This window comes from Ammodytes marinus (genome assembly GCF_949987685.1).
Source record: "Ammodytes marinus genome assembly, chromosome: 13".
Lineage (NCBI taxonomy): Eukaryota > Metazoa > Chordata > Actinopteri > Uranoscopiformes > Ammodytidae > Ammodytes > Ammodytes marinus.
In genome coordinates this window covers 8646495-8660059 of record NC_137217.1, presented here as the reverse complement: position 1 = coordinate 8660059, position 13565 = coordinate 8646495, and the positions used below count along the sequence as shown (strand labels likewise).

Sequence of the window (13565 nt, the reverse complement as noted above, 5' to 3'; positions counted from 1 at the left end):
GTAGCTAACTTAACTGCTGCACGCTGATCTAAAGATAGTGTTTTTTTAATTTAGAAAGCCGTGTCTCTGGCATTACCGGTGGTGACACGAGTTTATTTTGCTAAAAAAACGGCACTTTGTCCCGCATTGTCCCGCACAAACGTAGTCTTTGTCCCACATCTGGTGAATTGGGATCTGGTCTCCCGCTCCCCTTCCCTCACCTGGAGTGATAGGCTTTTCAATTCACGTTCCTGCGCCACACTGAAATCTGCGACCAATACGGATATGTGACCATAGAGCATGCACGCGTGAACCGAAAATCGGACTGGGTGTACGACCAGATCAAATGCAGTAATAAAAACTATATAAAAACGTCTTTCTTTGCACTGATGGTCTCGTTTGCTGTTAAAGGTAATTTATGATTATCAGAGGAAAAATTAGGCTGTTTAAAAGATATTTAAATGTTACTCGTTGCCGCTTTAAGGGGATAATTGTGCTCTAGACATTCTATTCTTATTCCCTAATATCATCTTGAATTTTAAATATTTTTAGCTTTAAACAAAACAGCAGTTACATATGGAAGACGGCCTTTTGTCCTGGTTCTCAAAAATCACTGATATGATAAGAGTTCAATTCACATTAAAACTGCAAGCAGTGATGACCGGGCCCTCGCACCTCCGTGCTGCTCGCCGTCCCGGCCGTCCTCGGCGCTCCGGGCGACGGCGTGAGAGAACGCGCTGCGGTCTCCTCTTCTTCGGAGTGCGCGGCACAGCGATACCTGTCGCTGGAAGCGTGGAAGTTGCCGCTACGCGCTCGATGCGGATGCGAGGAAGTCCTCGGGCCTGGGCTCTTACCAGGCGGGTGAAGTTTGGAGCGCGTGGGACAGCGCATAGCGAAATTACAGCGACTTCCTGCTTCGTGGCGACGACGCCGAGAAACTACTAAGGCCATGGAGCTGATTGAACCTACTAAGGCCATGGAGCTGATTGAACCGGCTTCCCGTGTTATCGTTGTCTCTAGACCTCCCTGAGCTGCTTTGAGGTTGATTTGATCAAGTGTGTAGGACTTGAAGGTAAATAACTAGCATGCAATATTTACTTTGCCCAGCAGTTGGCGCTCTCACTTTTTCTTAATATTATTGTGTGGGCTTACTCAGGCCTTGGGTCTCATTAAGCATATCAAATGTTGAGAAGATCAGACTGAGTATACTGGAGTTACAGCTACTTCCTGTTTACTGGCGAAGACGCCAAGCAACGGCGAAGGCGTTTTGACAGGTGGCACTCTCACTTTGTATGAATATTAGCGTGCAGGCTTCCTCAGGCCTTGGGTCTCATTAACCATAAGAAATTTGAGATGATCAGACAAAGTACAGTGAAGTTACAGCGACTTCCTGTTTAGTGAATAAGACGCCAAGCTATGGCGAAGGCCTTTCAGCCAATGAAACCAGCTTCCAGTTTTATCACGGTGGATGTCTGTAGACCTCCCTGAGCTGCTTTGAGGTTGATTTGATAAAAGTTTGACGGACATATAGCTAAATAACCAACATGCAATATTTACTTTGCCCAGCGGGTGGCGCTCTCACTTTATATGAATATTAGCGTGTGGGCATCCTCAGGCCTTGGGTCTCATTAACTATATACAATTTTGAGATGATCAGACGGAGAATAGTGAAGTTACAGCGACTTCCTGTTTAGTGGCGTAGACGCCAAGCTACGGCGAAGGCGTTTCAGCCAATGGAACCAGCTTCCTGTGCTATCATGGTGGCTGTCTCTAGACCTCCCTGAGCTGCTTTGAGTTTGATTTGATCCAAGTTTGTAGGATGTGTAGGTAAATGCAGCAACATGCAGTATTTATATTGTCCAGCAGGTGGCAATGTCTTCCTACTTAATGTAATACTGTCATCTAGTGTGCAGCCCTTTCTTTATAGGTCCATGTAGAGAAAAGTTGAAAAAATTGTGAATATTTCAATTTAAAAGTCTTCCTGTTGATTTTGGGGCGGGGCTTCAAGAGGCTTTTTTGTTTGTCCTGGGATTATACATTTCTGTATAAAATATTGGGCATCTAGGTGTAACACAGCATGAGTTATGATCAATGAAAGGGTTCATGAGGTCCGTTTTTGATGTTTTTTGGCGAATACTTCAAGATAAAAGTCTTCCTGTTGATTTTGGGGCGGGGCGTAAAGAGGCTCTTTTGTTTGTACTGGGATTGTACATTGCTGTATACAATTGTGTGGTTCTAAGTATAACACAGCCTGAGTTATGATCAATCAAAGGGTTCATGAGGTTCGTTTTTGATGTTTGTTGGCGAATGTGGAGCCGGTGCTGCAAGACGGTTAATCCGGATAAAACAAGCTTTCGGGTATATCATCTTCCATGTCGGAGGACGTACCCTATCATGTTTTTTTTTGCACAAAAAGTTGTTATGAGTCCACTTTGCTCTGCAATCCTGCAGAGTAATGTGGAGTTCTGACTTTTGGCGCCATTTTGGCGAATATCGGCTCCCATCTCGTCATAGTTATTCGGAATCAAACAAAATTTTTTGTGGTGTATATTCCATGATAGATGAGTGTCCCTACAGTGGTCGTTTTTCTAAATATGTTCCTGCTAGGAGTTATTAATTTTTGAACATTTTGATAATTTGAGAGCCAGAAATACACATATTTCACTTTAAAAAAAATCCTGTTGATTTTGGGGCGGGGCTTCAAGAGGCTTTTTTGTGGGGCCTGCAAAGATACACTTGGGTTATTAATTTGGTGCAGCTAGGTATAACACAGCCTGAGTTATGATGAATTAAAGTTTCATGAGGTTCGTTAATTATGATGTTTACGTCAACTTTGACCCCCAATAGAACACTGGCACTACTGTGCTGTTGAAATCTTTTCGCAATCTAACATCGGGCAAGCGTTTTGAGTACTTGAGCAGTGGTTTGACGTCCCTGGCGTAAAAACTCTAGGACGAGTTCGTCGAAATGCGAAATTATGGTTTTGGCGATTTTAGGCACTAAATCCAACATGGCCGACTTCCTGTTGATTTTGGCTAATGACATAACATTGCATTTATGTGCGCCTTGGGCCATTACATGTTGTCCTAAAATTTTAGGCTTCTAGCCCAATTTTTGAGCATGCATTTCCTGAAAAACTGTTTGTGGCCATAGGGGGCGCAATTTTAATGCACAAATCCCGAAACCACTGATAAGTTGCAATTTTTTGCAGGTCTGACCTGTCTGCAAAGGTTTTCCGGTTTTTTTTCGATGGGAAGGGGGTGAAAAGTGCCAAAAATGACTACAAATAAGAATAATAATAATAATAAAAAGAATAAAAATCCTAGCGGTTTCAATAGGGCTTCGCACCACTCGGTGCTCGGGCCCTAAATATGCACATTGTACTCTGAAACCATGAGGATTTATTGATAATACATTTGATGTAAAAAGAAAACACAACAAATACAGTTGAAAGTGTTACATTTGTTTGAAGACAAATATCTAAATCAGTGCTGGTTGGAGCAGGAATCCTCAGAATCTGCAGCACATTCCACATCCAGCCATATTGGGGCAGCAGTTACAGCAGAATTTACACTTGAGGCCACGCTTGTGTCTGTTGTTATACGGCATCTGTGTGTGAAAGACACAAGACATGAGCAAGTGTTCATCTGCAGCATTATCACTCACTGTGTTTATTCTCTCTCCTTATGTGGACAGAGCATCAGGGACCTCTGTAGTGAAAACACATCCACTTAGATTTGAATTATAGCTCCATGTAATTGCCTCAGTTCATTCAGTTAACTGAACCTACCTTCCAGGATTCCACTGATGTCTCTTCCATTTCTGCGGCTGGATTGTCATTGATCATTGGCTCCTCCAGATCTTGAACCTGTTAAATAATTGTGCACAGTTACAGTAGGAGTTTAATTTAAATCTTGTATAGCTAATAAGCAAAATGAAAGAGTTTAAGTGAAGTTCTTACTTCAGTGACTGGGACAGCAGAGCTCTCAGTAAGGCAAATAAAGGTGAGCATGACGGCCACTGCAACTGCAACACTGAAGGTCTTCATCTTAGGAGAGTGGATTAAGTTGTTGTTTTGTGAGTCTTGTCAGCTTTTTGAGTTGTTCCTTTGTTTGATGGTTGAGTGTGTAAAACATACTGGTATTTATACTCACTTCGGCCACTATTGCCTCATCACCTGCCACCAGGAATTGACTTGCATCACAGGTGATGCTGGGAATCGCCTTGGGAAATTCCTGAGGAAAGGGATGCTCTCTATTATTTATTGTAGTATTATATGATAAGGGTTAACATTCAAATGATTATTTTTAAGACTTTCAACAAAAAAAAGTTTGATATACATTATCACAGGCATTTTGCTGCCGGTACGGCTATTTCACAAAGGAAACCCTGTGGCCCGCAGCGGTCCTGATGTGCAATATGTCCAACATAACCATGTAATGACACGTTATATCTTAATATATGTTCATATGTTGGGGTTACTCAAGTTAATACAGTACAATACATTTCTAATTACATTGTTAGTTGCTTTAAAACATATTCTCAGAGCTCAAGACATGCTGGATTTATTTAGGGGGTGTTGCTTTCTGCTGCGACTAGTTGGTTTGGTTTTAAAAGGATAACTTGGAACTGCTGTAGGAATAGACTCTGACATGACCACTTTCTAACAGAAAATAAACAAATACACTCCTAAAAGTAATGATACAAAGTACATCTTTAGGGTCAGGGCATAGAGCTGTCACAGTATGAAATCATCAGCCATTCCATTTTTCAAACAGTGCATGCCCACAGTTTCAAACATGGAGACGTTGCTGCACATGTTTTAAAATGTACAGTAAGAAAGCAAAATGTCCTCTGTGCCTATGCTCAATACAAACCAATAACTATTGACTATAATACCTAGATACAGTTTCCTTCCTTACTTACACAGGTGGAAAGATTTGCTTTTAGTGTAAAAAAAATCAATCTAAAGGTATAATGAGGTAATCACTGATAGCGTCTGGGAACATTTGAACTTTCAGTGACTTTTCAAATCTTGCAATAACCAAAATCCCTGACTTCATAAATCGCTGTATCAACCAACAGTACCATGAATGCCTCCACTCCTGCTGAAATATACAGCTGACTGTACTTAAAAAGAAAAATGGAATACATGTGTACTGTGTGTGAGCATGTGTATTGAATGTGAGCATACATTTAAATGTTTATTGAATTGACTATTTTATCCATTTATTTAGAAAAATTGGTGAGATTGAACATGTCATCTAAATCGCTTCATATTTACTTATATGTTGTTGTTTTTTTCAATGGAAGTCAGAGCTTTCAAACTTGAAAAGAACATTTTACATCTAAATGTTATTGCATGATTTTATACAGTGACAAACTCTGTGCTCTAACCTTAACGTTAACCCTAACCATAATATCGTACAATCAATATCGGTTAAAATCCCATTCCTCTGGAATTTCCCGAAACCATTCCCCGCATCACCTGTGATGCAAGTCAATTCCCGTTGGCAAGTGATGAGGCAATATAGTGGCCGAAGTGAGTATAAATACCAGCATGTTTTACACACTCAACCATCAGCCAGAGGAACAACTCAAAGAACTGAAGACTCACCAAAAGATTCAAAAGATTTAACAACTTAATCAACTCAAACTCTCCTAAGATGAAGACCTTCAGTGTTGCAGTTGCAGTGGCCGTTGTGCTCACCTTTATTTGCCTTCAGGACAGCTCTGCTGTCCCAGTCACTGAAGTAAGAACTACAAACTTGTTTCATTTGTCTATTAGTTATACAGTTTTTTTTTATAAATGGTAAAAATAAGACTCCTACTGTAACTGTGCACAATGTATTAACAGGTTCAAGAGCTAGAGGAGCCGATGATCAATGACAATCCAGCTGCAGAAATGGAAGAGACATCAGTGGAATCCTGGAGGGTACGTTCAGTTAACTGAATGAACTGAGGCAAATACATTGAGCTATAATTCAAATCTAAGTGGATGTGTTTTCACTGCAACGTTCCCTGATGCTCTGTCCACATAAGGAGAGAGAATAAACACAGTGAGTGATAATGCTGCAGATGAACACTTGCTCATGTCTTGTGTCTTTCACACACAGATGCCGTATAACAACAGACACAAGCGTGGCCTCAAGTGTAAATTCTGCTGTAACTGCTGCCCCAGGATGTCTGGATGTGGACCGTGCTGCAGATTCTGAGGATTCCTGCTCCAACCAGCACTGATTTAGATATTTGTCTTAAAACAAATGTAACACTTTGAATTCTATTTTTATTTTTTTTTATTTTTTTTACATCAAATGTATGATCAATAAATCCTAAAGTTTCAGAATACAACATGCATATTGTGACTTCTTATCAGAGTACAATTCTTAAACTCTCTTAATTTCCTACTTCAATACCTTCAATACTCATGAATGTACTTGTGTGGTATGTTTTTGCTAACGGGACAGAAATGAATTTCTTGCAAAATTGGTAACATGACACCTTCATACTATTTTTAAGGTGGAACACTCTACATTAAAGGTGCATTGTGCAGTTTAAGAGGATGGGATTTGTTTACATTGTCATAGCCTGCAGTTAGTTTACAAAACATACTTACTGCACATGTAATTTTAGGATTGAAGTATATCATAAATCAAAACTAAATAATGTTGAGGAACCTGGTTGCAACATAAAAAAATAGAAAATCAGCTGCGTTCAAAAACAGTTATATACATCAATCCCAATCAAAATGAATGTATCAAACACACATTCATTTTGATTGTGTGTCACAGGGCATTATTGCAACATGATAACGACCCCAAACGCACTTCAAACAACCAGTGCCTTACTAAAGAAGCTGAGGGTAAAGGTAATGGACTGGCCAAGCATGTCTCCAGACCTAAATCCTATTGAGCATCTCTGGGGCATCCTCAAACGGAAGGTGGAGGAGCGCAAGGTCTCTAATATCCACCAGCTCTGTGATGTTGTCATGAATGGGTGGAAGAGGATTCCAGTGGCAACAAAATATTGACACTTTGGGCCCAATTTGGACATCACTCACGTGTGTACTCACTTTTGTTGCCAGCAGTTTAGACATTAATGGCTGTGTGTCGAGTTATTTTGAGGGGACAGTACATTTGCACTACATACAAGCTGCACACTGACTACTTTACATTGTATCAAAGTATAATTTCTTCAGTGTTGTCCCATGAAAATATATAATGAAATATTTGAAGATATGTGAGGGGTGTAGGGGACAACGGGGTAATGTGAGACACGTTTTACATTTGCTCTCCTCTTAGCGAGCTACAATGATTTATCAGTCAAATTTACACATTTCCCATTAATTCAGGATGTTTACTAGCAATGTACGTTATCAGAATTTATTCAGGACGAACGGCAGTGAAAATACGATTGTTTCAAAAAACGTTGTCATGTGTCTCACTTTACCCCAGCTTCGGGGTAGGGGAGAACGGGGTAATTTGTCACACGGGTTGGTTGTCACAATCGTTATATCTCGGAACCAGTAGGCGCTGTCTGTGAAATGTTGGTATGTAAATATCCAGAATTGGGATCAGAGGTCACCTACATAGTCTTCCTTGGAGTTAGACTGCTGAATTTGAGGTGAGACGACTGTTTGTGTTTTTCATGTCAAATTGAAAATATTTAGCTCCTCAGTATTTTTCTTCTAGGCTTTTACAGAATGGGTTTATAACAAAACACTTGTTACCCATAAAAAGTGTGAAGGGTAAACTATAGTTTAGATTGTGGTTAGCAAGCTAATTAGTTGTCAGATGGTTGTTGGCCTTGATGCTAGCAAAAAATTCAAGTTGGGGTTGGTCGTCACATTTTTGGGGGGGTTGGTTGTCACAAGTTATCCAAAGGCTACAGCCAGAAAAGGAACCCAATAACGAAATAAATTGTCAAGCTGTATCCTCACTGACACCCCACAGAAGGAAAGAATAGAGCAGGAAAAGGCAGCTAGCATGCAAAGGAAAAAAGGGCAACAAAATCAAAACAACCCAGTGCATTCCAAACTAGACAAGCTGCCAAGACTACATTAAGTTATATAGGCCTATTTGTCAACTTGACAATGCAATTGCATTTTCAAATTTAGTTCTACTTTCTTTCCTTCTTTTCAAGATTATTCCCATTAAGATAACATTGTGACAAACAACCCCATAGTGTATGACAACCGACCCCTTGATGGGGTTGATTGTCACAATGTGTAAGGGTGTCTTTGATGATTAATTTCTTCTTTATTACAATAAGATAGAAAAAGTGAGGGGTACACATTTCAAGCCAACACTTTAAGCTTCAATGTAATGTAGGAATGACTATCGAAAGATGTTTAGGTGATGAGCAATTCTCAGTAGAGTTAAAAGTGTGCCTACTTACACCGTTCTCCCCTAAACTGAGACAGACCAAAAAAATCAAGGGGGTAAACTGAACCATTTGCTTGTTCCACTCTAAACTACCATAACAACACATGTTGTAACAGTTAAAATCCTGACAGCTACCTTGAAAATCAAATATTCCAAAACTAATGTCGGACGAGTAACAGAATTATGGGGTTTGGCCAATTTAGCAAAACATTTTTCTAAACACTTGAAAGTAACTCTGATCAAATACAACATATAATTCATATTCAATAATTATCATTCAAATGAAAGATAGAACCAGTTAGTTTAAAAAACAGTCTTGGGGTCAGAACACAAGACCCTTATATATTAGAGTCCATTGAAGTTAAAGGTCACTCTTCTGTCCCCAGATACATACCTGCCAAACCATGCCCTTGCTGACACCCCTATAACCATTCAACCCCCACCTCTGGCCCGCATTGTCTTTTGTCCTATTCAAACTAGTCTCCTTGCTACGTCCTCAAATATAATGGATTTATTAAAAGAGGGCACATACACTGTCTCACTTTACCCCACAGCATTTGTCTCACTTTACCCCACTGCCACAATTTGAGAAAAAACTACATCTCTCAGCAATTCAGGCTAATCTTCAGTTTTAATCATCACATGGTTTCATATGTTGGTAGTTCATCAACATGTATGATTGAAGTTTGATTAAGTTGATTAAGTTGACAGCAGGAAAATTTACTTTTACATGCAAAAAACAATTTTTTGTGAAAAAATTATGCTTACAACATCACCATGAGGTCCTCTCTTTCATGGCCACGGGGAAATGAGAGGGGCTTGAAAACATATATCTCACATGACCAAAGATGTGTTCCGTTGCCTAGATACAGGGGGTGTCTCACATTACCCGATGTCTCACATTCCCCCGTTCTCCCCTACTCAACTGTTGTGAGATACTGTACATATGACCTGCAATATGTCACATATAACCATGAAATTACACGTCACATCATAAAATATGTTCATATGTTGGCGTTTCTCAAGTTATTACAGTACAATACCGTTCTAATGACATTGTTAATTGCTTTCAAAAATATTCTCTGAGCTCAAGCCATGCTGGATTTTATTTGGGGGTGTTGCTTTGCTGGTGCGACTAGTTTGTTCGGTTTTAAGAGGATCTCTTGGAACTGCAGTAGGAAAATACGCTGTAAGGACAACTTTTTACTAGAAAGTAAACAAATACACTCCTAAAAGTAATGTTACAAAGTATAGCTTTAAGGTCAGGGCATAGAGCTGTCACAGTATGAATATTAACCATCAGCCCTTTAGTTCTACAAATAGAGCACACAGTTTCATATGGAGACGTTGCTTCACATGTTTTAAAATGTACAGTAAGAAAGCATATTGTTCTCTGTGCTTATGCTCAACAAAAAACAATAACTATCAATTATTATATTTAGATAGCCTACTTTTCTTCTTCACTTTCACAGCTAGAAATATTTACTGTTAGTGTCAAACCAACTATTCAAACATAAGGTATAATGAAGTAATCACTGTGTGCAGTCAACACTGCTAACCTCTGGGAAGCTTTGAACTTTCAGTTACTTAAATTTTTTTCCAATCTTGCAATAACCAAAATCCCTTCCTGACTTCATACAATGTCTGTGTCAACCATTAGTAATGAATGCCTCCAGAACTGCTGAAATATACAAATATTTGTCTTAAATAAAAAAGAATACTAGTAAATACATGTACAAAAAAATGGAATACATGTGTATTGTGTGTGATCATGTGTAGTGTATGTGAGCATACATTTTACTGTTAATTAAATCTACTATTTTAATAATTCATTTAAAAACAAATTATCGGAATGCACACATCATCAAAATCCCTTCATCTTTACACGTTGTTTCTTTTCAATGGAAGTCAGAGCTTTCAAACTTGAAAAAGACATTTTAAGTCTAAATGATGCAAAAAAAAACATTGTTAATGCATGATGTTATACAGTGACAAACTCTGTGCTCTAACCTTAACTTTTACCCTAAGCATAATATCGTACAATCAATATTGGTTAAAATCCCATTTCTCTGGAATTTCCCAAAACCATTCCCTGCATCACCTGGCAAGTGATGAGGCAATAGTGGCCAAAGTTAGTATAAATATCAGTATGTTTTACACACTCAACCATCAAACAGAGGAACAACTTAAAGAGCTGAAGACTCACCAAAAGATTCAAAGTATTTAACAACTTAATCCACTCAAACTCTCCTAAGATGAAGACCTTCAGTGTTGCAGTTGCAGTAGCCGTCGTGCTCACCTTTATTTGCCTTCAGGAGAGCTCTGCTGTCCCAGTCACTGAAGTAAGAACTACAAACTCATTTAATTTGTCTATTATATACAGGTTTTTTTATAATGGTAACATACTAGATTCCTACTGTAACTGTGCACAATTTATCAACAGGTTCAAGAACTGGAGGAGCCGATGATCAATGACAATCCAGCTGCAGAAATGGAAGAGACATCAGTGGAATCCTGGAAGGTACGTTCAGTTAACTGAATGAACTGAGGCAAATACATTGAGCTATAATTCAAATCTAAGTGGATGTGTTTTCACTGCAACGTTCCCTGATGCTCTGTCCACATAAGGAGAGAGAATAAACACAGTGAGTGATAATGCTGCAGATGAACACTTGCTCATGTCTTGTGTCTTTCACACACAGATGCCGTATAACAACAGACACAAGCGTGGCCTCAAGTGTAAATTCTGCTGTAACTGCTGCCCCAATATGTCTGGATGTGGAATGTGCTGTAAATTCTGAGGATTCCTGCTCCAACCAGCACTGATTTAGATATTTGTCTTAAAACAAATGTAACACTTTGAATTGTATTTGTTGTACAACAAGTATACGATCAATAAATCACAATGGTTTTAGAATACAGTGTACAGTGTAAATTGAACTTTTTACAAGTCTCAAACCACTCAACATTTTCCACTCAAACACGCATTTGGGTTCCCTGCAATTGGCAGCATGGCACCATATCAATTAATATCAAATCAATATCAATTGTATTAGTTTTTTTACCATCAAATGTATGATCAATAAATCCAAAGGTTTCATAATACCACTGTGCCACGAGCGCCCCACATAACCTTATTTTTGAAAGATGTACTGTAAAATCAAGAAAGACTCTTTACAAGGTCAAGTAGTTACTGTACCACTCAGGCCCTGTTCTCACGGCAACGCCAAACGGTGCAAACGCGGAAAAATTCCCGCGGTTGCACTATATCATGCACATGAAAACAGCAAACGCAGGCATGAAACCGCAAATTTTTGAGATCACCTCCCAGGGAGGATTTTTTGGAGAACACGACGGTTTTGGTTTCATGTGAACACCGAAAACATTTCCCCTGGTAACGCTGACGTCACGGCTCCACCCTCACACATGCGCATTGCGTTTGGAGATAAATGGGCATGCGCCGTCTTTGTAGGTCCATGTGCGCCAGTTGGAAAACAACAACAACAATGGCGGATCACCGAGCTGTATTCTCTGTGCTGTTGCTGATTGTAGTCCAGGGTCACTCTTAAAAGCAGCTCCACCTCGTCGTCGGTCCAAACAAAACTGGTCGCCATGTTTGTTGTTGTTTTTCTCAGAGCTGAGAAAAAGAATCGTTCTAGCGCAGACGCGCCTTTTTATTCAATTCTTACAGCCGACACCGGATGCACCGGAAATGCTATTTACTACTACCTTGTACCGCCCACTGTTGGCCTGGCATGCTTACTACATCGATTTCGTCCCGTTTCCTCTGAAAACATGTGCACGGGTGAAGATGTCAGATAAATTGTGTCTGAACAGGGTTTTTTTTTAAACCAAAAACGGGAAAACTGTCACGTTTTCACCGTGAGAACAGGGCCTTAGCTGCTACTAATTGTTGTAATACGTCTGAAGGACTTCCTGGCTAAATTTCAGGCTAGTTTGAATGGTTACAATTTTAATTTCTACATTTCAAGCTAGAAGTAGTTATTTTTTGACTCAGTACTTGATGTTAATATCAAAAACACAAACTAAATATATATATATATATATATACATATATATATATATATATATATATATATATATATATATATATATATATATATATATAAAATTTAAAAAATCACATATTCATCCTTGCCCCCCCCCCCCCCCCCCTGCCATAACTCCGCGACGCCCCTTAGTTTGAAAACCACTGGGTTAGACTAAACAAAGTGTTCATTATGATGGCTAAAAGGTTTTAATATCGGTCTTATCAGGCCATCTTCTTCTACATGCATACTGGACTAATGCGCAGCAGGTTATGTGCATAGGAGTCTTCGTGAAGCAGACTTAAAGCATTCCCACATTCTTTCAACTTATTATTGACCTTACTTTGCTCTGAGGGATATTCACAGCCCTGGACCTTTCCTTTATCACATCATTTGTTAGACATATTTTATTGTTTTCATGATGTATTTTTTTATTATCTGACTTAACTTATACTGCTTGTTACAACCTGGTATCGATGATCTCCAATGAAGAACATAAATATTCAGTGCAACCATTTATTTTGTGTTTTACATCGGTGCATAATGATGACCAATTTTTAGAGATTTGTTTTAAATTTCAGATGAAAGTTTTTTTTTCTATTGATCAGTGTTCAAAATCCTAGCTACATCCACTTTCTTTCAAGGTTGTAAAAACAGTGGTAAACATGAAGAAAAATTGGCAGTGTCGGCATGGGGTTTTCCAATCTTACTTGTTTTGGCCTGTGTGTTCCTGAATATTGGTTTAACGGCTGTTATTCTGACCAAATAAAGCTGCTATTGGCACGTGCAAACAGTACATACATAATTGGCAATTCTTACCACATGCTCCTAGCACCTCTCACAACACTCACAACTTTAGGTAGCACAGGCCGCCTGTTGCTCTGAGTCATTACATATACCTTCGAAACCAGGCCTGGACAGTGTCGGTGATTCATCTGCATTTTAGTGTTAATATAAAGATGATAACCGATTATGGCCTTTGACCATCAATAGCCCTTGACAGCCACATGGTTGCTCAAATGCAATGCTACTTTTTCAGACTCAGAAGGCCATGGTTCAGGGTAGCAGATTTTTTAATCCTATAAAAAAATAATATATATTATATATACTTTCCTCTGGCAGCATCTCAGAAAATGTGTTTGGAATGGCTACG

The 13565-nt window shown here is 39.1% G+C and overlaps 2 protein-coding genes across 2 annotated transcripts; both read left to right on the top strand.

Annotated features, from left to right (window-relative positions):
• Positions 1-5645: 5645 nt before the first annotated feature.
• Positions 5646-6194, top strand: LOC307259484 (hepcidin-like; the record flags this gene model as incomplete). The annotated part of the gene is made up of 3 exons (XM_080039348.1): positions 5646-5732; positions 5840-5914; positions 6096-6194. 3 exons carry the CDS (start codon positions 5646-5648, stop codon positions 6192-6194), a joined length of 261 nt encoding a protein of 86 aa, XP_079895474.1.
• A 4424-nt stretch (positions 6195-10618) lies between these two features.
• Positions 10619-11164, top strand: LOC307259084 (hepcidin-like; the record flags this gene model as incomplete). Its single annotated transcript, XM_080038819.1, has 3 exons — positions 10619-10705; positions 10807-10884; positions 11066-11164. The coding sequence occupies 3 exons, from the start codon at positions 10619-10621 to the stop codon at positions 11162-11164; spliced, it is 264 nt and encodes an 87-aa protein (XP_079894945.1).
• Positions 11165-13565: the final 2401 nt, after the last annotated feature.